At 34.6% G+C, this 27,144-nt stretch overlaps 4 protein-coding genes across 4 annotated transcripts in view; 3 read left to right on the plus strand and 1 right to left on the minus strand.

The window, feature by feature from the left end:
• The first annotated feature begins 364 nt into the window (after positions 1-364).
• Positions 365-2,124, plus strand: LOC132756753 (acetylcholine receptor subunit beta-type unc-29-like). The gene is made up of 2 exons (XM_060747890.1): positions 365-840; positions 1,195-2,124. The coding sequence occupies exons 1-2, from the start codon at positions 526-528 to the stop codon at positions 2,122-2,124; spliced, it is 1,245 nt and encodes a 414-aa protein (XP_060603873.1). The 5' UTR covers positions 365-525.
• A 400-nt stretch (positions 2,125-2,524) lies between these two features.
• The window catches only part of LOC132756754 (choline transporter-like protein 1), a 48,677-nt gene continuing 24,057 nt past the window's right edge, over positions 2,525-27,144 (minus strand). The window contains exons 3-6 of the mRNA XM_060747891.1: positions 5,202-5,344; positions 4,414-4,641; positions 3,396-3,510; positions 2,525-2,701 (exon numbers count right to left, since the gene is read on the minus strand). Coding sequence (XP_060603874.1) covers positions 2,525-2,701; positions 3,396-3,510; positions 4,414-4,641; positions 5,202-5,344 — 663 coding nt within the window. The remainder of the gene's footprint in view (positions 2,702-3,395; positions 3,511-4,413; positions 4,642-5,201; positions 5,345-27,144) is intronic.
• On the plus strand, positions 11,154-16,531 carry LOC132756755 (glucose dehydrogenase [FAD, quinone]-like). Its single transcript, XM_060747892.1, has 2 exons — positions 11,154-11,309; positions 14,254-16,531. The coding sequence occupies exon 2, from the start codon at positions 14,269-14,271 to the stop codon at positions 16,078-16,080; it is 1,812 nt and encodes a 603-aa protein (XP_060603875.1). The 5' UTR covers positions 11,154-11,309; positions 14,254-14,268; the 3' UTR covers positions 16,081-16,531.
• Positions 20,884-24,446, plus strand: LOC132756759 (glucose dehydrogenase [FAD, quinone]-like). The gene is made up of 2 exons (XM_060747895.1): positions 20,884-21,013; positions 22,437-24,446. The coding sequence occupies exon 2, from the start codon at positions 22,438-22,440 to the stop codon at positions 24,265-24,267; it is 1,830 nt and encodes a 609-aa protein (XP_060603878.1). The 5' UTR covers positions 20,884-21,013; position 22,437; the 3' UTR covers positions 24,268-24,446.

Consider the following 27,144-nt stretch of genomic DNA (forward strand, 5'->3'; position numbering starts at 1 on the left):
ACCATCGTTTTTGTAAGAATGCTGTTGATAATTTATCATAAACCCCTGGCGCTTTGTTTTAATATTTTATATCTGGCAAATTAGCTTCAATTAATATAATAATTTGTGGAACATTTGCCATTTCCTATTCATTATACATCATAAATGAAAAATCTACATATGTCATAATGTTAAAAGGGTGAAAAGCTACTTATTATTACTAATTATTTCATTTCTCCCCAAAGAGTAGATTTGGCATTTGACATTATAAAACCTCTAAGCAATCTTATACATACTCTCTTTATACATCTATATAGATCTAATTTGAGTTTGTTTGTTTTTTCATCGCAAATACAACTATGTTGATTCAATTCACAAAAGAGGAGGACGCTAAATGCTGATATCTCAGTCGGATGATTTCAAAATAGAAAATATTTTATTATCAGTGCTAACACTATTATTTCAGTGCCGGAAAAAGACAAGAGCATATTTATGTAAAATGTGAGACTTTTAAAGACGTGTACGGCTAGATACCGGTATATTCAAATGAAATTGTTTGTGCAAGTTACCATTGTTTTACCATGTGTTATATTCGGCGTTGCGAGTTTAATAAGCAACAATACGTACAATATACACCGTACAATTTTGGATGAATATAATGCAGACATAAGGCCATGTTTGGATTGCACAACACCGTTGTATATAGAGATGGCGTTCAATCTTGCCTCGTTGAATAAACTGGACGAAATTGAAGGTGAGCTTAATACAGTGGGATATGTCACTATATCGTGGATGGATGAAAGACTGAAATGGGATTATCAATCTACTGGTGTCAGCAGCATAATGTTATCACCAAAACATGTAAGATATTAGCATTCTAAAACTATAGTTGTAATTCTTTTAGCTACATTTCAATTTCTGTGAACGTTATAAAACCAAAACACCTGTATCGAATCTGCTTTCGTTAAATTAATAACATTCCCTTTATTATATACACTGAGTAATGAACACATGGGGAAAAAAACAAGCTCAAACTGTCAATCGATCTTTTAGTCATCAAATTGAACTGCAAATTGTGTTTGCTGTCAAAAAAGGAAACAAAAGATAGTATGTTAGACTGTATATCTCGTTTCATGTTTTAGTTAAATGAATACATTATTTTCGCTAAGAAAAGCAACAAAAAAAATTGAAGAATTTTCAATTTTCTGACTACAGGTTTGGACTCCTCCAATTATTTTGGGAAACCCATCTAAGTCAGTTAGCAGACTGAATGCAGACGACGCTCTGGTGCGCGTGATGCACAACGGAAAAATCTTGTGGCATCCAGGTGACGTTTTCCGTTCAAGATGTGAGTTTGACGTCTACAACTATCCATTCGATAAACAGAGTTGCATGATTATATTCACCCCTTGGTCATATTCATGGAAAGAAATTTCTCTTAAATCTTCAATGCAACAAATACAAACGGATTTCTATCATGAAAATGGAGAATGGAAATTAGGAACGACCAACGTATCAACTTATGCAAACGGCCAAATTTCCATCATTCAATTTGACATCAACTTTGTGCGTCGGTCCGAGTTTTTTGTCGTCAACGTGATAGTACCGATTGCATGTCTGAGTTTCTTGAATTGCTTATCGTTTGCAATCCCAATTCAAAGTGGGGAACGATTGTCATATTCCGTTACAATTTTGCTGTCATTTGCTGTATTTATGACTTTAGTAAGCGACAACATCCCAAAAACGTCTGCTCCAATGTCGTTGCTTTGCTATTTTTTGATGTTACTTTTTTCCGGAAGTGTAATGATTATGATCTGCGTGATGGTTAACATGCGCGTCTTTTACACAGATCATGCGTCCAAGATTTCTCCCGCATACATTCGTTTCACAAAATTACTCAAATGCTGCACGAATGAAGAAAATTCAAAATCACAACACGATAAGGACAACTGCATATATTACAAAAACAACATAAACCGGTCCCCCAGTGCCTCCATTAGTCACCTTGAGCAAGACCCGATTGAACACGTCACATGGCAAGACGTTTCGCATGCTTTCGATCGACTCGGATTTGTAATATTTCTCGTATATTTCATCGGACTGTCGGCAGGCATGGTGCTATATATTTCGAGGGCGAAGTTTTAAAGATCTATAATGATCTTCTGACTGAAAATGTTCTACTGACAGTTACATATATAAATGTGAGAAAAATATACATATACCTTATACATCGCACATTGTAGCATGGTGTTCTAAAAAAAGGGAACTTTGAACTAATATGATGAGAATAAAATATGTGCTAAGACCTGTCTATTATGAACAGTCCTTTTTTGGTCATACCATATCTGGTCATATTATTATCACACCTGTCTCGGAAGAGGGTTTTTATTATATTTCCGCTATACAGGGTCTTTCTAATAGAAACATATTTGAAAGACCCTGCGCTATATTAATATACATATAGCATATTTGCATCATTCTTTTAAAGTTTGCCCTATTGTTTGTATGAAATTCATAGTCATTTTGCAAATAAGAAAATTCCATCTTACCAGCAGTAAGTAGAAGCACCCATTGAGAACAACATCACCCCGATAACCAATGTCCATACTATCACTGCTGCTAAGAACCTCATTAGCAAAACCACAATAAAAGCCACACCCACTGATATAGCGGATAGGTAACCAATCTCTATCCACGTGTTCTTCAAGTCAGACACAATTTTCTGGGGAAAATAACAGTATTGAAATGTTTATCATTAATTAAACCTCAAACCAATTTATCGTAATAATGTTTAGTTTTAAACGGGCAAAAAGATTATCCAATTACATGTAAATGTTGAATATAATAAAATATTTAGAGGTTAATCAACATATTATTGATATAATACAATACATGTAAGTAATAGAAAGAGCACCGAAACACGAGGCTATCTGATTTGTACGAGGGGGCGTAGCCCCCGAGTATTAATCAGATTTCCGAGTGTTTTGGTGTCCTTTCTTTCTTGTATCATAGTCAAACATAAAAGCACGCTCCCTGTTGTCACAATATGAAACCCCGGCAAAAATGAACCATTGAACGAACATCTGAATATGACATTTCTGTCGCTTTCTCTTTCTCTGTCGTCACAATATGTAAATCCCAGCAAAAATGAGCCAATCAATGGGCATGCTCTGGAGTGCGGGTAACTAATACCCGCACTCCAGTTAACGCACTCTGCGTGTATACGATTTAACCCTGACACATTTTCAACATAAAGGTCTACAAACTATGATACGACAATGTTATAAACAAAATTAACCGATATCAAGTATAAATGATGTGTCAATTCAAATAAATTGTATGGAACGAAAATAAATACAATATGAAAGAAGTGAGTCAATAAGTTATTCTTGTGTGTTTTGGGATCATAACATTACCTGTGGCGCATTACTGCCCATGTAACTGTTACTAAGAACAGATGCAAACGATGACGCTATGTCTTTAGCATACTTCACGATATATTCCGGGATACATCGATTGAAGACACTCTCACTGAAAGTGAGAATTTATAACACATAATAATTAATAACAAGAGCACCGCTAGGCGGAGCATTATATGCCCGAAAGTGATTTTTTTAGTAAAGATGAAGCATTTGTAAGACATGGGAATTAAATAAAGTATTACCACCTTCAAATAACAGTCCCCCTTTGAAGTTTCAATATTGTGTACCAAATGGAACTAAAGTTATGCCCCAGAAACTATTTTCAATTCTAAGGTAATAGTGACCTTGACCTTTGACCTTGTGACCCCAAAATCATTAGGGGTCTTCTACCCAATATGGACAATCATACTATGAAGTTTGACACTTCGGGCCAAATGGAACTTAAGTTATGCTCCGGAAACTGTTTTCAGTTTTAAGGTCATAGTGACCTTGACCTTTGACCTTATGACCCCAAAATCAATAGAGGTCTTCTACGCAATATGGGCAATCATCCTATGAAGTTTGAATATTGTGGGCCAAATGGAACTTAAGTTATGCTCCGGAAACCAAATTGCTAACGGACGGACGGACGCCAGCGGGTATAACATAATATGTCCGAAATTCTTTCGGGCATATAAAAAAATGTAATATTTATGATTAAAAGCTGCACAGTTAAACGTGAATTTAAAAACACCATTGCTTTAATAGTAGTAATAACATAAGTGCTTACATTTTTTCATACTATCAAAAGGAATCTGCTTCAGTGTGCAGCTGATGTTTAAAGGTGACTCAGACCAAAAAGCGAACCAAATTCGCAGACAGAAAAAAAAATATTTAGTCGAAATTTTCTATAATTAGCATATAAGAACACAAAGCTCAACTTTATATTTGATATAAATAGTAATGATATTAATGTGCTTTAGTTCTCTTCCAAAACGAAACAAATACCATATTATTTAATTTTTGTACGTACTGTTTTTGCACTGGGGTAGCCGGGCATTGTTTGATATTATCCACGTACGGTGTTACATTATAATGACAAAGATTCACACCCTCATTCATGAAGAAATCAATGACTTCCGTTTCATTAGGTGGACACTTTTCTATGCAGATGATTTCCGTGTCATCTTCAGAAAAAGAAGGAAATGGGCTGTTGGGCAACATAGATGTGAAATATGTCGGGTCGAAGAAAAATACTTTCCTGAAAGCAGAAAGTGAATATAACTATGAGAATGTTTCACTTGAAATTCATGAGCTCTATGATTTCGTTTGTCACATTTTACCAACGATTTTCTGAGTATGTTGCGTAAGTTTAGGAACCAGTTATAAAAGTGTTGCAACTGATAACGGCTGAACTCGAGTATACATCGAAACTTCCCAAGTATTATGTAATGTTCTCACCGCCGATCAGATCAACTCGAACACCCCACCCCGATCACATTAATTCCCCGATGAAGCCCGACCAAGCTGAATTAAATGCACATTCACGACTCCTACACGACCACAAGCCGACCCTACACGATGTTTTACGACTTCTTCCCGACGACAGCCCGACCAACATCCCGACTTCTTTCGATCACCCAGTCGAGTAGAAGTCAAGATTATCGTAAGAGATGTATACCCGACCAAACTAGATCGTTACACGATTTATTCTCGATCAACTAGATCATATACTAGATCACTATACGATCGCTTCTCGGCCGTTTATCTTCAGAAATTCAACACACATTTATATACTTTCTCCAATAAAAGATTACTTACGGTTTGTCGGTGTTATCTTGTCCAGAATAGAAAACGCCATCTATTTTATCATTTTTCTGATTACAAACGTTGCCATAGCTGTCAACACCATATACCAGACGATAAGGATTGCCTTGTTTAACAGATATATAGGTGATGCCAAACTGAAATATGTATGTATCATATTAAAAGTAGTTGCATTGGAAAATGCACATATTTTAAACATATTTTCGTTCTGGTTGGGTCAAATATTGTCGCGGAATGTAGCAAATTATAACCTGTTATAATACATTAATGAATAATACATAAGAAATATATGAAAATGCATGCACACGTATGCCCTCACGCATATATGATGAACTTCATATCTACAAATTTGAAAACGTTACAAGGGGGGAATTTGGTGTCGATTATAGTCAACAATCTTTTTATATTCCTGACAATGTAAGTAAAATGTTAAATTTGGGATAAGAAAAGAAAAAAAGACAACAGTTGAATGAAACTATCAATGCGTAAGCATAAGATGAAAATAAAGACATGCAAAAGTAAAACAATAAGGTAATCGCAAATTGTTGAGTGCAATACTGTGAACGAGTACATAGCTGTTGAGCCATATTTGACTGGGCTATACAGCTGTGTACGTCATCGCTAAAAAAATGAAATTTAACAGAATTTTGTCACTTCGAGTAAGGATTTCGAATGAACCATCCTTTTTGTTTTTATAAGAATTTTACATGCCGATGATTTCAGTTAAAATGTTTCCAATTTCCATTTCAGAATGTCATACCGGTAAGTAATGATGGCAATAACCCAGGCAAGTGTCGTACTTTGTATCGCTAAAATGTAATACTATTGCTATCGCTTCTTTAGTGTTAACACAGGAAGATATTATCGGATAAGATCGATGACGAATACGAGTATGTGCTTGTCGGCGGTGGGTCGGCAGGGTCCGTTTCGGCTTCGAGACTCTCCGAAGATAAGAACATTCGCGTTCTTTTAATAGAAGCAGGCAGGTTCTTGGATGAAAATGACTTCACATTCCGATTAACATTCTAGATCTTCAAAGTAGAGAAGAAAATATTAGATGCTTGGGAACATTACACCGTGCCTCAAACAGTCTCATTTCGAACTATTTTCCTTGCGGACGCGTTCTTGGTGGATCGAATGTTATGACTATGACCAATGGGTTGCAAACGGCTATACAGGATGGAATTACAAATACGTTCTGCCGTACTTTTAGAAATCAGAAAACATTTAAATAGACGAATTTAAATCATCCGTGTACCATAATTCTTGTGGTCCACTGGCAGTTTCAGGTTCACGTATAACAGATCTTTCAGACCTGTATATGAAAGCTGGACAAGAACTGGCTTTCAATATTACGGAGAAGTATTTCAACAGAATGCAATTAAACGTCAGAAATGGCGTTTGTGACGCAACTGGTTTAGCGTTTCTTGGACGAATCGGTAAAAGATCAAATCTTGATATTGTTATAGAAACATTTGTCACAAAAGTTAATGTCAAGAATAATGCAGATGATGGTGTATTTTACATTAGAAATGGTAGAAAGACATATGTAAGAGCAAAAAAGAAGTAATTTTTCAGCTGGTGCTATCAATTCACCACAGATCTTGATGCTATCTGGTGTAGGGCCAAAGGAACATCTAAAGTCTATGGATATCCCAGTATTACTTGACCTTCCAGTCGGAAATAACTTGCAGGATCACCTGATGGCGTGCATGTTAACTAAGATAAATAAACAAATTGGCTTGTCTGATGACCTTATTAATAGTTTCTGGACTCGATTGAGGTATAACTTATGAGGGACAGGACCTCTTTCAATATCAGGATCTGAAGGTTCGGTGTTATTTTACAACGACCAGTTAAAACGCGGTAAACAAGTGCAGGAGTTCAAATAATAATTTACAGTAAATTCATAGTTGAAAATGACTTGAATATTAAAAACAGCTTTGCTAAGGAGTAATTTGCAGAACATGGTAACATTGAAGGTTTTAACTTGATCGTTTCTGTAACAAATCCAAAGAGTCGAGGATCTGTACGCCTTAAGAGTTCGGATCCGTTTGACTACCCCCTGATAAATCCTTAGTATCTCACGGACAAAAGAGATGTTGAAGATTTTATAGGAGGTATCCGACTATGGGAAAGGTTCATGCAAACAAAAACCATGAAAGAACTTGGTGTTGACATGAATCAAATTAAGTTGTCATTTTGTTCTCAACACAAGTTCCGCTCCGATGACTACTGGGAATGTTTTGTGCGCCACCTAGCCATCATTCCTGCACGTGCAAAATGGGTGTTGATGAAGATAAAACTGCTGTTGTAGACTCGAAACTTCGAGTAATGGGTATTAAAGGATTGCGAGTTGTTGATGCATCCGTGTTTCCAACAGTGTTCCGGGAAATATAAATGTCCCAGTGAAAAGCTGCTGATATGATACGTGGAATAGATTCTGTTAAATGTATCAGAGAAAAATTACCAAACCATTACTAAAGCTACAAAGGAAATTTACCCAGTGATTTGAAAAAGTTTATCTTTATTTTGAGTTTTGAATATAATCACAAGCTGACCCCACTGATATGTTTTTGACACGACGGGACTGTAAATATGCGTTCGTAATTAGGGTAACCATTTGATGTAGGTCTGCATTTTTTTACCGTTCACGCATTTTAATTTTGCACAATGAGCTTAAGCTGAAAAGCGTTTTAAAACTCAAATATTGATAAGAATCGCTCATTTGTTTTTTACTTCAAACAATCGATTTTCATTTTAATTAACAGTTTTTTTTATTTATTCCATATTTCTACTGATTTGAGTGCCTCAGTTTATCTACGTACGAATTTTATATTTTAGTCGGAAATCGTTTCATTTTCTTATATACTCCAATTAGTTTATTAGGATTATGTGTAAAAATAATTCATATATGGATCTTTTTCAAAACAATAGTTGGTCGATGTAATATGGCATTTATTTTTCCGATTAGTCTGAATACAATTTACACATTTGTCTACTCCAGTATCTCTATCATCCTACCAGCTTTTATTGTGACTAATGCTTCCGATGAATCACTTTGTTTCCAGATTTTTATACTTCACAACAGCAGGCATTAAGTGCTGTGTGGCAGCTGTAAAAATTGCCTCGTGCTTCACTTCAGTGTTGTTATATTTTTTTGGTCCTTCGGGATCATTGATGCCAGCACTATTAAGTGTTAAGAATTGAGTACCGTTCAAGCCGGTGCTAGGGGGTGTGAGGGATGTTGAACGTATTCATTATTCCTCATGATCAGACTCAATCAAATAGTGAAAATAAGAATCCCTAAAGAAAGCCCAACACGGCAAAATTGAAAGACTCGGTTTGATTGAGTCTGTTCATGGACGGTACTGTCAAGTGCAAACTACCGTCAACGCCTCCCCTGGCACCGGTTTAAACAGAATTCAACATTTAACATGCACTGGTACAATTTTGAATTTTGAAACATCCTCAGATGTGTTCATATGGCGATTATCATAAAACCTTCAATCCGACGCGTAAGTACCATTAATTCCATGAAAAGCGGCAGCTTCCACATACCTGCGCTTTGCGTGCTTATATTCAAGGACAAATTATTCTTGATCTTTGGTTCGATTATCAACAAAATATACATCGCGTCGATTTGACACATATTGTGTAAACAGAGGGTCAGCTACCTGACGAACCTTATCATTGAATTCATTAAGAATGTTTTTACAGAAGCTCTATCTTGAATGTTCATATCCTCCGTTAATCAAACAACCAATAATGCCTGAACGAAATTCACAACTAAATTCGTCTTATCATCTAATTTTTATAAATCATGAATTATTCACTTCCTCAGGCATTACATTACATTTTAAAGTAACGGAAATCGGACATTAGTCGCTCCATTCATTGAAGTCGTGTATTTAGAAATCACTTGTATTCTTTTGCGAGTAGATGCCCCTTGACGTGACGTGTTGCAAATGTTAACGCACTAATACCATAGTCAATACTGAGCCGATCGTTAGTTATTCGACAGCACGTAGATTTGCATAAGTCAAGAAGATTTATTCCGTTAGTATTACACGTTTTATCACAGGATGTCTTAACAGAGGATATATCAGGAATATAACCACCATTACTTATATACTTAATTACAGTATCACATATAATACAATCCCACCCGACTAATCCAATCGCCGATCAAAAACACAGACCCTTCATTAACAAACTCAAAAATATCATTCTGAATTTCATCAAATAAATCTACGTTATAGCAATTATAAATGGTGATCCTTAAGGCCATATGTAAACCCCACACAAATATAGATCATTTTCTATATTGAAAAAAGCTTATCTATCTTTAACCAGATTACGGAATTGTGATTATTTCTAACAACTGAAATACCCTTTTTCAAATTATCTTTAACAAAGATAACAACCTTTCCGCTACATCTTTTCGAATTTCGATGTTGATACTTTCGATAAAAATTATATGATGCATAACCATCAATATCTACAATACTTTTAGAACTTGTCCACGCTTCAAACAAAATATGTCGTCATTTTTGTCAATAATATCTACAAATACTTGACATTCCTTTTCCAGGTTTGTCAGTCCATTAATGTAAATTTAGATCTTGGATATTTGTCCACACTTGTTTGTTTCTTTTTCAAAATTATTTACTTTTTGCTCTGGAAAATCTTTTTCATTTTAACTTTTTTCCATTTACAATTTTTTTTCACCTCACTTTTTCAAATGAATAAACAAATCTGCATTTGTGGGCGAACATGTTTCACCAATAGCATTTACATCATGTCCTGTATTAATGGGTGGGATATGCATTGTTGCCATATTTCCGTTAATTGACGATTTTTCATTTATCCCACTGTCTCAACTCTGATTTAAACTATCTTCTTTATCAGTTCTTTCATTAAATAGCACATAATTAGCCATTTTTAGGAATATAACTGACACAAATCTGCTCTGGTGAAGTTATATATCTTCCCGCCTTACATATATTGCCAATATTGTCACTGTTATCACTCTTTTCCGCTTATTTTATTTTTCATTTTCTACCCATCGAGCATTATTAACACTCAACACTTCAGTATCCATTAAAAAATATAAAATATTAAATCACTTTATTTTCACATTTTAAAAATAATTTTTCTTCGCCAAAAAAATCTGTTTATATTTGAGTGGGAACCGCTTTAACCAAATTCAGTATAAATACTTTATGGTTGTCATATTTTAAACATTTTCAATAGTTTTGTTTATGAAATAGACAGTTGATGAATACATAGCCACTTACATCCGATATGTAAGTTTGCAGCTATCAAGGGCAGGCAACCTACATAAGAAACAACCTAGTTTGCCTCCTTTTTGGTTGTGTTAAACTCTTCATGCGACTATTTTCAAACATTAATTTGACCGTCTCCTTGAAAAAATATTAAACCGGCTTCCATATGTCTGCAATTATGATGCACTGTGCCACGGAATCAACAGAGACTCAATGAAACAAAGAACATTCTCTCTTCTGTTCTTAGAACGACAATTCAAGTCGCCAAACGTTGAACCTTTTGAAATATTGTGGCAAACCAACTATTCGAGATGAAGGAACACAACCCTACATACAATAAGATTTTGAGACGAAGAGTCATGGTTAGTGTTAAACACTTGTAGTATGTCTATGCAAAAGAGAATAATTTTCTAAATTGAAGACAAAACTCTTATCTGAATGAACATAATGTTCACTAATTTTCAATTTCCATTAAAACAGTAAATATAAATAAAATTATGTGTTTTATTTCGATTTGCATTTATTACTGTTACAGTTAAATATTTCAGAAAGGGGTATTTATTTGCAAATCAACCGACCAAAATCATTTTTGAGAGGTATACATGCAATTTTATAACTAAATATATTGAACACATTATTCTCTGACTATAATCTTACAAATGTTATCTTAGCGATGACCAAAGGTTAAACAGATGTCAAAATCTCTCACACATACTTGAATGAACTTGATATCTGACAATATAACAAAGACGTTAGGAGGACAGCTATTTGGAGATGATTTAAAACAAAGATTTTCGGCTTTTACTCTGTTTAGGTAAGAACTTTGGCAATAAAGACGGCAAGATAAAACTTTTTTATTGTTTGGTAAAAATGCTTACATGATACACTGGCGAGGATGTGTATATCTTAACTTACAGATACTTTTGACAATGTTCATTTCTACAGATGAAAGTTCTGTGCCGCCGAGAACAAACATTGGTATTAATATAAACACCATAATTATAAAATATGCTCCACATGAAATTGCTGTCAATTTACACAGCACACAGAGATCCTCACAGCGTTAAAGTGACCGATAAGTCAGCCTGCAAATATTTAACCGACCAAAGTCGAAGGCTGTGGTCCGTTCACTATTTTCGGCTGGCTTGGAGGTCACATTTAAGCTATGAGGTGCGAAGCGTTGTGTGTTTTTGCTCATTTTATACCGCACTTTCCAAGAACATAATGGAGGTGGCGGCGTGGCCGAGTGGTTAACGCGTCGGACTAGTAATCTAAGGATTGCTGACCGCGTGGGTGCAAACCCTGTCAGGGGCAAGCCGTTTTTTCCTTGAGAAAGAAACTTTACATTCATTGCTTAGTACTGGTTGGTTCCAGGAACGGATTCGAGAGTGTTTCAATAAGCTTATAGCTTCCAACACAATCGAACTAAAATAAATTTGTATAAACCAAGAACATAATGGTAAAAAGTTGGAAAGCATGTTGTTTTAATCACACAATGTCTTGTAAAATGTACTGAAAATAGTTGGTACTTTGCTTATACAACTTATAAACTTTAGCTTATACTTTGCTCGTTTTTTAAAAAAAATAAAAATAGTCCTTCCGATAGATTTTCGCGGTCAGACAAACATATAATAGTACCGTTTAGGCTGACGTCATCGTAAATATAATACGCTGACACTAAAAAATAAGGAGGTATTATAGTGGTGAAGTAAGCCTTAATAATACTGCTGGCCATTTTTTAATGTCATGTATTTATATATATATATATATTTAAGGTAAACTATAACACCATACATGTTTATCTAAATTAAAGTACATTTTGCGTTGATTGCTATTAATCAACTAACGACAACTGTGGACTGCCCCTCAGTTACATTTTATTGTAGTATAAAAAAGTTGTAGTGTAATAAAAGGAAAAAAAAACAAAAAGAATTATTTATCTTAATGTTCATAGTCTTAGTAATAAGACACTATTTTATTAGCAATTTTATCATAATCAATTTCCTGTCCGACTTTAACATTGTTAAATTGTGATAATTTGTTTGAAAGACATTTTTTCACAAAACTATCAGAAATCGGAGATTTTCTCCTTTTTATCATATCAAAATGTTTATTTTATTTCGTCTAACGGAGATTAAAACAAACAGGGGTACAGCGAATAACTAAGTCGGTAACTAGTACCCCATCCCAGAACACTTTACAACCCCACCAAAAACAAAATGATATGAATAAAATCATTCAAAAATGATAAATATCATTTTTAAAAAATCGAACCGATTGGTTATCCGTAAAATGATAAAAGTATACTATATATTATAACAAGTTATCAAAATTTTCGCTCGTTGTCGCTTGAAAATACGCTCATCTAGCTTCGATATTCTACATCACTTTTTAGCAATCTACAACTTCTTTTGAAAAAGATTACTCTTTAAGAAAATAGTTGTGTTTTCATAAAAATATTTAATTTTGAAGTGCCCGAGAATGCTCCGAGTAAAAGATCTGGTTGAACTGTTGTAAAAATGCCAGGACTTTACACACGTTTCGCAGTTACATACATAATTGCGAGTTAACGGCGTTAAAAAGTTATTAAAATCAATTAACATTCAAATCTTATACCGAAACAAAACGTATCAAAACTGTTACGGACCTTTTTTGTAAGAAAGAAAAAACCAAAACAAAAAAAAACGTAAAATTCAATTCCTAAGGTTGACATGTAAGCGAGACATGCTGGTTCTTGAACGCAGGCATCTCATAGGTCAGAACCCTTCCCTCTGTAAAATATCTGCTTACAAATTGTTAACTTATCCCAATTACTTAAGATTTTTACTGCCAAGCGCCGTCAGCCCCGTTAAGGAAATCAATGGAAACGAGTTCTTCGGTCTGTCGCAATTTGATTAGCATAATTATGGCGTTCCTCTTCAGAAACCGGGACATGTATTCATTTATTGTCTTGTAGTTGAAATTTGAGATTGGGAAATTTCTCATTTAAGCTTAAATTATTCTTCAAAATGACGTTATGCAAGAACTACTAGTATTCTAGGAAACACATTAAAATGACAAACACGTTGATAATAGCATGTCAAAAGTCTTTATAATGAATTTATAATGCTGCACAAATATTCTTTGCATTGTCTAAGAGGGGGAGATTAAAAATTATGCAATCGACGGTCTATATACTAGTAGATTATATCAAACTCGCGACTATATAAATATGAACGAGATTACAAATGTGCAGCACTATATACATGTATTTGAATATGTTGTAAAGGGAAATAGTGCAATGAATAACAACGTCTCACAAATTGTAGCGGTTAAGTAAATGTTAGAATAATTTATGTAGGAACACGTTTACACCTTGATTTTTAACACATATACTGTATTAAGAACAAAGTAGTAATGTCCAAGTGAGTTCGCTATAAAAAAGAATGCAAGGAACACACACAGATTTTTTTAACAAAGTCGATTTCACAACTCATCATACAAAATAGAGGTAGAATGTTCAGCAGTTGATGTCTTAATTAATTTAACAACAACATGAAAATAGAAATGCATATAAGAAAAAGTTTGTTTTTATGAAAAGGATAGTTTATAAAACGTCAACAAGCTACCGTATGAACAGTTTTTTCTATTTAATGCCATACCTTGTACTTTTATACGATACCTAGATAAAATATGTATCAACTTTTTCCGTTTTTCACATCTTAAAGAATTTGTTAGGCTGTTATTAGTTTAAAATATTTTCCATTTTTTATTTTTAGAATGTGTCATAAGTAATGATGGCAATTACTCAGGGAATCCTCGTAATTTGCATCGCTATAGTGTACTATTATAACTTCGTAAATGACTACAATCGTCACAGGGAGATACTCTCAGATGAAATTGAAGACGAATATGATTATGTAATTGTCGGCGGGGGGTCGGCAGGTTCTGTTTTAGCTTCTAGACTTTCCGAGGATAGGAATATTCGCGTTCTTTTAATAGAAGCTGGAGGATTTTATGATGAAAATCCAAACTTTCACATTCCAATTAAAATTCTGAGTCTTCAAAATACAAAACATGATTGGAAGTATTACACTGTACCTCAAACGGTTTCATGCCTAGGACTTAACAAAAACAGTGGCTATTTGCCCCGTGGTCGCGTTCTCGGTGGATCGAGCGTTTTAAATGCTATGCAATATACACGCGGAAGTCGTTATGACTATAACGAATGGGCTGCAAACGGTTGCATTGGTTGGAGTTACAAAGACGTTCTGCCATACTTTCTGAAATCAGAGGACATACAAATAGACGAATTGAAATCATCCACGTTCCATCGCTCTGGTGGTCCATTGGCGGTTTCAGGTTCACGTATAACAGAACTGTCAGACCTGTACATGAAAGCTGGACAAGAACTGGGTTTTAATATTACGGACTATAACGGTGCTGATCAAGAGGGTTTCAACAGAATGCAATTAAACGTCAGAAATGGCGTTCGTGACGCAACTGGATTAGCGTTTCTTGGACGAATTGGTAAAAGATCAAATCTTGATATTGTTATAGAAACATTTGTCACAAAAGTTAATATTGTAAATAAAGCAGCTGATGGTGTGTTTTACGTTAGAAATGGTAAAAAGTCATACGTCAGAGCAAAAAAAGAAATAATTTTGTCGGCCGGTGCTATCAATTCGCCACAAATCTTGATGCTATCCGGTGTAGGGCCAGAGGAACATCTAAAGTCTATGGATATCCCAGTATTACTTGACCTTCCAGTTGGAAACAACTTGCAGGATCACCTAATGGCGTACATGTTAACTAAGATAAATAAACCAATTAGCTTGTCTGATGACCTTATTAACAGTTTCTGGACCCGATTGAGGTATAACTTATTTGGCACAGGACCTCTTTCAATAGCAGGATCTGAAGGTTCGGCGTTCTATTACAACGACCAGTCAAAACGTGGACAAGCAAGTGCAGACGTTCAGATCATGATATACAGTAAATATATAGCTGAAAATTGCTTTAACATAAAAGACAGTGTCGCTAAGGAATTTTTAGCAGAACATGGGAACATAGAGGGGTTCAACTTTATTGTTTCCATAACAAATCCAAAGAGTCGAGGAACTGTACGCCTTAAAAGTTCGGATCCGTTCGACTACCCCCTGATAGATCCTCAGTATCTCACGGACAAAAGAGATGTTGAAAATTTTATAGGAGGTATCCGACTATGGGAAAGGTTTATGCAAACAAAAACCATGAAAGAACTTGGTGTTGACATGAATCAAATGAAGTTGTCATTTTGTTCACAACACAAGTTCCGTTCCGATGACTACTGGGAATGTTTCGTGCGCCACCTAGCGATTACTGTATATCATCATTCATCCACGTGCAAAATGGGTGCTGATGAAGATGAAACTGCTGTTTTAGACTCAAAACTTCGAGTAAAGGGTATAAAAGGATTGCGAGTTGTTGATGCATCCGTATTTCCAACAGTGACATCGGGAAATATAAATGCCCCAGTGATAATGGTTGCCGAAAAAGCTGCTGATATGATACGTGGAATAGATTCTGCGAAGTATATAAGAGAAAAAATGCTAAACGATTTCTGAAACAATCGCAAAGTTTAAAACAACAGCATTTAGTAATTTATAAGCTTTCCAGAAAAGAACAAGCGAAATGGGACGGATATTTTATTTTGCAGTAGCTTGGAAACGGTCATTTATTTATTTATTAGCATTGTTTTAAGCATTAAACTTATGAAAAAATAAAAAAAAGACATCTAGTGTAGTTATAAACGAAGTAAGAATATGACAAGATATATGTATTTATTTTGCTTTGATGTACTGTTAGTGTAAGTCATAAACAGGAGGTTATTACAAAAAAGTGAAGCAATACAATTCAAGAATTTGGAGTTTTCCCCCTCACTGTATTGATTTAAATCAATATTGTTTAAACATGCAATTGTAATCATGTATATTTATTTCAATTTATAAGTAATCTTCATTCAATGGCTATATTTATTATTATATAGTTTCAATATTATATTTTCCATATATATTATTTACCAAATTGTTATGCTATCACAGGATTTCACATATTTCCTGTCATTATGTTGTGTGTAAACAAGACAAACAGTTACTAGATGAACCCTTTATTTTTGAAAACAATAATAAGTGATGTTAACACATTTAATATGGAAACCACACTGTCTACATTGGCATGGCGCATGTTTCTATCTATGAAAATAATTGTGACCATTAATTTAAAAGTCGACAATTTTTGTATGCATTTGGTTTAACCAGGTTTCTTTTCAATAATTTGATATTTTAACGTCTCACATTATACGTATTAATATGTAAACTTTTACTTGGGAGTAATTTTGTATACATCTACCTGATATAAGTCAGATATTAAAGTTTCTATTATTGCGAGAAATATGTCTGATTTACAACCAGCTTTCTCTTATTCTATGTAGTTTTTAACAACTATAATTATGTTCTTTAAACTACCACTAGGCCCTTTCGTTCTCAAATCAAAATCACTTTTAAAATAAATAATATTATACTTATTTGCGAAATTAATGTATAAACAAGAATTTGTAACAGAGTTACCAACGTCCCCTCCCTCAGGGAAGTTTTATATGAAGCATACAATTGTGCTATTTCAAAAGATTTTGGTATCAGTTTCACTTTCAGTTCAAAATTATGATCAATGCTAGATGTGCAAATGCAACAATTAATTTATTAAAGAAATAAAATGAAACACGAAATTTAAGAATTTTTCATGTTAAGCTTTGACCTCTAAGTTTGAACTTTACCTTTGAGATATGGATGCAGATGTTAAGCATGACATATCGTCTTATTGTTGTAACTATTTGTGCCAAGTATTTTCAAAATCTCTTGAACTATGACGAAGTTATAGATCGGACACAAAATATACCCTATAACAGACTGTTAATCTTTTACCTCTAAGTGTGACTGTCAGACGTTAGTCTGTGTGGGTCCACTAACTAAGGTGACTTTGTCTTATTAACAAAGGAACTTGCTAGACAGAGTAATAAACGTCCTCCTTGTGATTCTGTACTTGCTGCGCTTCTAGACTTGCTGCAGGTTTGGACTTGCTGCACTCCTGGACTTGCTGCACCCCTGGACTGCTTCACTTTTAGACATGCAGCGCTTTTGGACTTGCTGCGCTTCCTAGACTTGCTGCACTTCCTGGACTTGCTGCGCTTCTTAGACTTCCTGCGCTTCCTAGACTTGCTGCGCTTCCTGGACTTGCTGCGCTTCCTAGACTTGCCGCGCTTCTTAGACTTGCCGCGCTTCTTAGACTTGCTGCGCTTCCTAGACTTGCTGCGCTTCCTGGACTTGCTGCGCTTCCTAGACTTCCCGCGCTTCTTAGTCTTGCCGCGCTTCTTAGACTTGCTGCGCTTCCTAGACTTGCTGCGCTTCTTAGACTCGCTGCGCTTCTTGGATGTGCTGCGCTTCCTGGACTTGCTTCACCACTTCTGCAGAAAACTCTAAGACAATACTGAAAGGTCCTTATTCGGGAACTAAGTTTTTTTTTTCTGATCTACTACTAATGAGCATCAGGTCTCTTTATTTGTCTCAATATATATATAGCAACGGCACGAACCTGATAGAAAACAATTGACGTGACGTCACAATATAATCGACGTCGCAGTAAAATAAAACAAAAGTGTGTTTCTTTTGACGCACTAAAATACTTATAACTTGAGTTTAAAAAGACCTATCAACATGAAATAAAGTGCAAATTAAAATTCACTTAAATATCTTAAAACTGATTTAAAAATGAATTGAATCAGATTCGTGCTGCTGAAACAAACATAAAATAAAACGATAAAAATACTAAAAAAATACAATCTTGACAGTGACCTTGCAGGTAGGGACCCATATTTAGCGCCTGACATATCGTCTTTTTATTGTGATTATTTGTGCAAAGTATTTTTTAAATCCCTTCATCTATGAAAATATTATGGACTGGACACAATATATAATCCCTATAACAGACAAGGTTTTTCAAAATCCCTTGACCTGTGAAGAAGTTATGGACGGGACACAAATAATACCATATAACAGACTCTGTTAAACTTTGACCTCTAAGTGTGACCTTGACCTTGACCTTGGAGGTAGGGGTGCAGGTGTTGTACTTGGCATATCGTCGTATTATTGTGACTATTTGTGCCAAGTAATTTCAAAATCCCTATGAAGAAGTTCTAGATAGGACACAAAATATACCCTATAACAGACTTTGTTAATCTTTGACCTTCAAGTGTGACCTTGACCTTGGAGGTAGGTGACCAGTTTTTGCGCATAACACATCGTCTTATTATTGTGAACAATTGTGGCAAATATTTACAAAATCCCTTCAAAGATAAGAAAGTTATGGACCGGACACGACATTACCCCCAAATATACAATGTTGACCTTGATTGAGCAAGTGCGACATTGACCTTGCAGGTAGAGGTCTGGTTGTTGCGCATGACAAATCGTCTTATTATAACAAACAAAATGTGCCAAGTTGTTTCAAATTTCTTTGTTAAATGACAAAGTTATGGACCTGACACGAAAGTGTGAAGGACGAACGGACAGAAAGACGGACGGACGGAGCCTATTTCTATATCCCCCTTTTTTTCTTCAAAAATGCGGGGGACAATAATATCCCATAACAGTCGCCTCATATAGCTGTTTAGCACCCTCATGCAATAACCGCGGGTAAAGCCTAAGGTCAAAAATTCAAACAACTCGTTCGGATCTGAAAGGATGTTGTTGGCAGTAAACGGTTCAAGAAACTTTGCGGACAGCACATCCAGCTTTTCTCAACTGCTCAGAAATGAAGGCCATCATTATATAAATGTATTTGTAAGACATGCCATTTATTTTGAAGTTTTAACGTCATGGTACACAGACATTCAAAGGTTCGACGAAATTAAGTATCTTTGATAAAATTGAAATAACATGACTTCCAAAGAAATCTTTAAACACTTTGTGTGAATAAATGCTTTAAATTAGTATTTGTATCTTGACTATCAATAAAGACTTCTTCACTTTCAAAAATCTTGGTTAGGTTTTAAGAATTTGTCAATATTCTGAGAGCTATTAAAAATTCTGGATTATCAATACTTGAAATTCAAATAATACTGTTTTTTTAAGATTAAAGTTTGTTTAGCTAAAGAGTATCTGAGGGCGAATTTACTTCCTGTAAAAAATGAAAATATCCTAACCAGAGAGCACCTAACGAATAACTTAAAAGACATATCATTGTTTATAGTATGCTTTTTATGTATACTTTTTTATAACTTATATGTGATGTTCACTGGATTTTGGTAGACTTGGTCCGCAAATCATGGTTGCGCCTATGCTGATGCGCTACTGTAGCAGAAGGATAAAGTTCATTGTTGAGATCAAAATCCTCTAAGTATTGCTTTTTAATTTTAAACCGCCTCTTATTTAAACTATATGAATATATAACAGTGATATTTTTAACTTCTGAAACCTAATAACTTAGTATTAAGAAAACATGCGTATGTTATACATAATATCGTATTAATTGGGTCTAATATGTTTTTACCAGATAATTAACTGGTAGTTTTTTGTTTATTTGTTTGGATTTTTACGGCACGTCAACACATAACTGGCCAAATCGTGCCGAATGCTACAATAGGCTTAAAATGTTATGTAAAACTTTGTAAATGACAATAAAAATGAGCCAATTAGATCCTAGAATACAAGTTTATCTCTTTCAAATAATCAATTATTTTTTTTGATGGAATTGTATTAAAGAGTTTTTTGAGTGAATTTACAGAATTAAATCTATTACGGGCCTGTGAAAAATCGTGACATTCAAGAAGAAAATGCTTGACAGTAAAATTTTCATTACAACCTACACAGAAAGGGGCATTGTCATTTGTGAGGAGATAAGAGTGGGTAATTTTAGAGTGTCCAATTCGGCATCGAAGAAGAACTGTTTGATCACGGCGGTTTGACAGAGATAGAGATGGTGACACATCAAGAGATGGGTTTATATCGTGAAGTTTATTAAAAACGGCATTGTCCCAATTTGCTTTCCATTCAAATGATACGAGTTTATTTATAGCCGGTCTAAAATCACAAGCAGGTAACAATAAGTCAGTTTTTTGAAAATTTAAAGGATATTAAAACAGAAAGCGAGTCAGAAAATATCACAAATTTATCGCGGGTATGCTGTGCTATGTATGACAATGCTAAATCGATAGCTTTTGCTTCAGCAGTAAAAATTGATGCATTATGTAGTATATATACCAATGTAATGAGTACTCGCATGTATATTGAACAGGCTATACACTATTCCCTATTCACAATCTTACGTAACCAATGAATCTTATCACCGATAAGAATGTGTAAAGATGCATTATCACACATATATTAAGTAACAAATTTCTATAACTTAACAGAACAGAAATCTGGGGTCGATTTTAAGGCTGGTTTTATACGTATATACTGGTGGAGTATTAAAATAAATTTGACAGAGAGACACTGTTTGAAGGTAATATTATTATATAACCATGCTATTGTAACAGGGACAGGAAAGCAAGGCTTCAATTCCCTGAGACGGTAAGATGAACTTTTCATAAACACGTTTTATAAACGCTACAAACGTGCAGATTTATGTGCCCACTGCGATGCTATAACGTCTCATCTAATGTAGCGGTATGGATTTTTTTCAACTTTTGAAGACTTCATAAAACACTAGAAATGTGTCCATAGGATACGGGTGCCCCCACCGCGCCACTGTTCTGTCAATCTTATGACTCTAGGTCAAATATTTTTTGAAAAACTAAAAATCTTTTACTAAGTAAAGGGCAAGAACTTTACAAATACTGAATAAATCCACAAGCAACCCCAAGGTGCATTAGAAAATGTGCTGACCAACATTCTTGTAAACTTACTTTTTGAGCTATGCATGAACCAGCTAAAAATTGCAAATTTATACTAACCCAAGGGCAATAACTCTAACAAAACTGAAAAGAAATCCACATGCAAAGTCTCAGGTACATAGATTCACAGTGATGTGAATCATTATTCCTGTTATTTAGTGACGTTGATCATTATTCATGTAAAGTTGGTTGATTCTATCTCAAGCACTCAAGAACAAATAAAAACATAATGAAACGGTTTTTACTAAGTCAAGGGAAATAAATACTGGATAAATCCACAAGCGAAACCTCAGGTGCAAAACTAAATATGCTGAGCAACCTTCCCGTAATGTTTAATGACTCGATGTCAAATCCTTTTTGAGTTACATGCGCCACAAGTTGAAAATTGCAAAGATTCTCTAAATCAAGGGCAATAACACTAAAAATACTAAATAAATCCAGACCAAAATAACGACGTACACAACTACACATGCTGATCAATATTCCTGTAAAGTTTCATGACTCTAGGTCTAATACTTTTTGAGTTACATGCGACACAAGTTGAAAATTGCAAAATTTTACTAAGTCAAGGGCAATAACTCTAAAAATGCCAAATATATCAAGACGAAAATACCCAGGTGCACAACTACACATGCTGATTAACATTCCTGTAAAGTGTCTAGGTCAAATACTTTTTGAGTAACGTGTGACACAAACGAGAACGGACGGACGGACGAACGGACGGAAAGGGTTAATCTAAATGCCCGCCACAAAAATGAAAGTAGAACAAATGCCAATAATTGTCACTGATGGTTGTACTTTGTAAAGAGCCCGTAAGTCTTTAAACACCGAACATCAACAGCTTACATACAATGTACGTACATTCTATTCAGAAATTGACCTTTTTATTACAAAAATTAAAGTAAATCCTAACATGTTCCCCTGTTATATAATTTTTATAATACTAAGACTTTATATTTAAATAAATATCTTCTTCGATCTGCTTTGTCAACAATTTTATAGTTTAAAAGTTTCCAATCTTTTGTTATTCAGAATGACAGAAGATATGATGGCAATAACCCAGGGAATCCTCGTTCTTTGCATCGCTATAGTCTACTACAGTTGTTTTGTTAGAGTTAATGATTACAATCATCACAGGCACATTCTCTCAGATAAGATCGATGACGAATATGATTATGTTATTGTCGGCGGCGGGTCGGCCGGTTCTGTATTGGCTTCGAGACTTTCCGAAGACAGGAATATTCGCATTCTTTTAATAGAAGCAGGCGGATTTTACGATGAAAATCCAGACTTTCATATTCCAATTAACAGTCTAAAGCTACAAAATACAAAACATGACTGGGAATATTACACTGTGCCTCAAAAGGTCTCATGTCTTGCACTTAATATGAACAAAAGTTTTGTACCTCGTGGACGAGTTCTAGGTGGATCAAGCGTTTTAAATTCCATGCAATACACACGTGGGAGCCGTTATGACTATGACCAATGGGCTGCAAACGGCTGCATCGGCTGGACTTACAAAGACGTTTTGCCTTACTTTTTGAAATCAGAAGACATTCAAATGGATGAATTAAAATCCTCCGTGTACCATCACTCTGGTGGCCCGATGGCAGTTTCAGGTTCCCTTGTAACAGAATTATCAGACCTGTACATGAAAGCTGGGCAAGAACTGGGTTTCAATATTACGGACTATAATGGTGCTGACCAAGAGGGTTTCAATAGAATTCAAATTTCTGTGAGAAACGGCGTTCGGGAAGCAACTGGACTAGCGTTCCTTGGAAGAATTGATAGAAGAGCAAATCTTGATATTGTTCTAGAAACATTTGTGACAAAAGTTGACATTAAGAACTCTTCAGCACTTGGTGTTTTTTACGTTAGAAATGGAAGAAAGTCGTATGTTGCAGCAAGAAAAGAAGTGATCTTGTCGGCGGGTGCGATTAACTCCCCACAAATCCTAATGCTATCTGGTGTAGGACCGAAAGAACATTTAGAGTCGATGAATATCCCAGTATTACTTAATCGTCCAGTTGGAAATAACATGCAGGATCACATGAAGGCTTTGATGTTAACTAAAATAAATAAATCAATTAGCTTGTCTGAAAACCTTTTGAATAGTGTTTGGTCTCGATTGAAGTATAATCTATTCGGCACGGGACCACTTTCTATCGTAGGGTCTGAGGGCTCAGTGTTCTATTACAACGACCAATCAAAACGCAGAAGAACAAGCGCAGACATTCAGGTAATGATATTTAGTAAATACATGGCGGGGAATTACTTTAACATTAAAGACAACTATGCTAAGGAGTTTATTGCAGAACATGGAAACATTGAAGGTTTTAACTTTATTGTGTCCATAACAAATCCAAAGAGTCGAGGAACTGTACGCCTTAAAAGTTCGGATCCGTTTGACTACCCCCTGATAGATCCTCAGTATCTCACGGACAAAAGAGATGTTGAAAATTTTATAGGAGGTATACGATTATGGGAAAGATTTATGCAAACAAAAACCATGAAAGAACTTGGTGTTGACATGAATCAAATGAAGTTGTCATTTTGTTCACAACACAAGTTCAGCTCCGATGATTACTGGGAATGTTTCGTGCGCCACCTAGCGTTTACAGTACATCATCATTCTTGCACGTGCAAAATGGGTGCTGATGAAGATGAAACTGCTGTTGTAGACGTGAAACTTCGGGTAAAAGGTATTAAAGGATTGCGAGTTGTTGATGCATCCGTACTTCCCACAGTGACATCGGGAAATATAAATGCCCCTGTGATAATGGTTGCCGAAAAAGCTGCTGATATGATCCGTGGGATAGATTCTGTGAAAGATATTAGAGAAAAATTACCAAACGATATCTAAAGCAACAAAGGAAATTCATCAAAAATATCTTGAATTCAGATTGAAGCATAATCGGATCGTAAATATATAATTATTGATGTCTTTTTTATATATGAAAATCACAAAGATAAAATTTACGACACAGTGTGCAAAATAAGAAAGTATTTGTAGATTTGTTCCAAATCTTCACGTTAAATGATATATATTATATGTTATTTTGGTTTTGGAGTGATATATGTGGATGTATTACCTGTTAAGATTTTATATCACCCGAGCCGTTAGGCGAGGGTGATATTTTATCTTGGCAGGTAATATATCCACATATATCACTCCAAAACCAAAATAATAATTTTATTACCCTTCCCCTGCCGAGTTTAGACGATTTTTTTAAAAAATCATTGCTGTTTCAAATGAAACGTCGAAATAAGATTCCCTTTAGGGTACCTCTTCGTCACAACATGACGTCACATAAATACATGACGTATTTTTCCCGTACCTAACAAATGTAAACAAGAGAAAAGGAGTAGTCTATTGAACGCACTTTTTAGTAATTAATATCAAGCTTTTACAAGGTCATATTTGTTTTCGATACTGATGGTAATATGTGTCATTACTCTACTTTGGTAAATATTTATCATTTGACAGTTAAAAAGTGGTTTTAAATCGGAATTTACACCGCATAAAATCGAACCGTACGCGCATTACCTCCGCGCATGTTGTTTACAACGTTGGGTACCCAACGGGGAAATTTAGTGTGTATATTACCCGTCTGGCTCGGTTATATCAATTTCTTTCGGGTGATCAATATCCAATCAAAAAGGCGGAAAAAATCTGGAAGGGTAATAAATATTTATATTTATTCATCAAAGAAAGTAATGCCCTGAAATCGCCCTTCCGCTTTAAATGTAATAAATTTCTTTCAAGATAGCAGCGATACTGATTTGGTTTGTTACCAGTAAAGAACATGTTTAACCTTGCAATACAAAATATGTTGACTTTTAAATATGTCCAGGACAAGAAAAATTGTACTGGTCTGATATATTTTATATCTTAAAACAAGAAAACGTCAAACAACGTTATATTTGACTTTATTCATAACGAAATATTGAGGTGCACCATTAGTTTTTTTTTGTCCACATTCAACGTATTCATGTTATAATATTATTGCAAATCTGAAAACAAAAAAAAAACTTGCTTTAAATAAAATGTCTTCCCCGATTTTTGTAAGCTCAAAGACAAGAGATTCACCTGTGCTGGGAATCTCTTTCATTCTCATAAGTTATATCTAGAATTTAACATCTGTAGGAATGTTAATGTTCTTACGTAATCACATTATACACCATTTATCAAGTTTATTAAGATTTATATATTAACAAATATAAAAGGCATGGTTATATATCTTAGTTTTTCAAAATAAGGAAATCATAAGTATCGGGTCTCTCCTTAATTACTTGATATTGCTCTCTTGTTTTAAAACGATTAAAACATTTGCCCATTCCAATAGCAAGACGGTTAAGACATTTTATTTTCTTACCACCATAAAATAGTTATTCCTAAAAGAAATGAAAACATTAAAATTTGCTTTTCTATGCATAAACAAAATATTTCCCCATAATTTCTCACAATCTATTAGCCATAGGAAATCCAAATGTCAAAAGGACCGCTGATGTTCCTTAAAAACAAAGGAAAGAACATATAACCCATTTTAGTGGACAAATTCATTGATAAATGTCGCTTAAATAGGGTTTTAAAAATTGTTATTGCTCATATATAAGTATTTGGCATTGCAATCATATGAATATAACGAGGAAAAACAAATTGTACAGTTTTAAAGATTTTAATTGGTACTTTTTTGTATTGATAATAAAGGGTGGGGGAAGGGGTTGGTGAGCAATAAAAAGAAATGAAAAGTTTCAATGTAGATTGAATTATGAATTTTCGTTATTTCCCGCCTTATCACATCAAAACGTATACATGCAACACCTGACTAAAATGGATGATTGCTGCTATGTTTACTTTGATTAGGGACTGTCGGTAGTCAATACAGGTATTAACTCATATCTGGGAGATTAAAATGACTGAAATACAAAATGAAGCATTGTAATTTGCCTTCCGTTAACCACAATAAGGAAGACATGTGTTTAATGCCCAATATAAGTGAATAATTAAATGAAACAGATAGAAAAAGAACATTTTCTGACAGTGTGCATTTCAAATAGCTGGTAAGTGCCAAATTTGAACCGGTTTTATGTGAATGAATACTTTTGACTGTTTTCCTACCTAACAGAATTCACATGGTTTCGACTGATTACAGAAAACTGTCAAACTGATGTATATTGAGCTGAATTGCTGTGCACAAATGCCGCATGACCCCTAGTTTGCTATAGCTGGAATAATTTAGGTTGGATGATACTATAAGCACAGGTGACTTTGATATGCTTGGAGTGTTAATAAAATTGCCACATGGACTATGTTTATATAGAACATATAAAGGAAATAATTGTGGTCTGAGGCCATCATGGAACATGCCTTTTTAGAGAAACCGGTCGTAGAATTTTAAACTATGCTCTTGCAAAATATATTCTTATGAGTACAGAAAATCAGACATGGGGTAATCATAATCGGGTAATTTAATTTAATTTAATCAATTACAATTTTTTTGAGTAATCACAGTAATCAGTAATCATATTTTTTCCTGTAATTTAATCATAATTTAATAAATTACATGACCAATTAATCAGTAATCACAATGATTACATGTATGATTACAATACATGTTAAGGTTAAAAAAATTTGCTGAACAATCATACATATAAAGGTTAAAAAAGTACCAGTGTCAATGCCTACTAATTGTCTTAGGTAGTGTAGGTGAATTAAATGCAGTCACCCAGGTCAGAT

Source organism: Ruditapes philippinarum, unplaced genomic scaffold (assembly GCF_026571515.1).
Source record: "Ruditapes philippinarum isolate M1 unplaced genomic scaffold, ASM2657151v2 ctg3100_1_1_1_1, whole genome shotgun sequence".
NCBI lineage: Eukaryota > Metazoa > Mollusca > Bivalvia > Venerida > Veneridae > Ruditapes > Ruditapes philippinarum.

Excerpts from the sequence above, each read along its gene's own strand:
- LOC132756753 (XM_060747890.1), top strand. The coding sequence starts at position 526 with ATGAAATTGTTTGTGCAAGTTACCATTGTTTTACCATGTGTTATATTC. Across the intron at positions 841-1,194 it reads TAATGTTATCACCAAAACAT|GTTTGGACTCCTCCAATTAT; the intron begins GTAAGATATTAG and ends TTCTGACTACAG.
- LOC132756759 (XM_060747895.1), top strand. The coding sequence starts at position 22,438 with ATGACAGAAGATATGATGGCAATAACCCAGGGAATCCTCGTTCTTTGC.
- LOC132756755 (XM_060747892.1), top strand. The coding sequence starts at position 14,269 with ATGATGGCAATTACTCAGGGAATCCTCGTAATTTGCATCGCTATAGTG.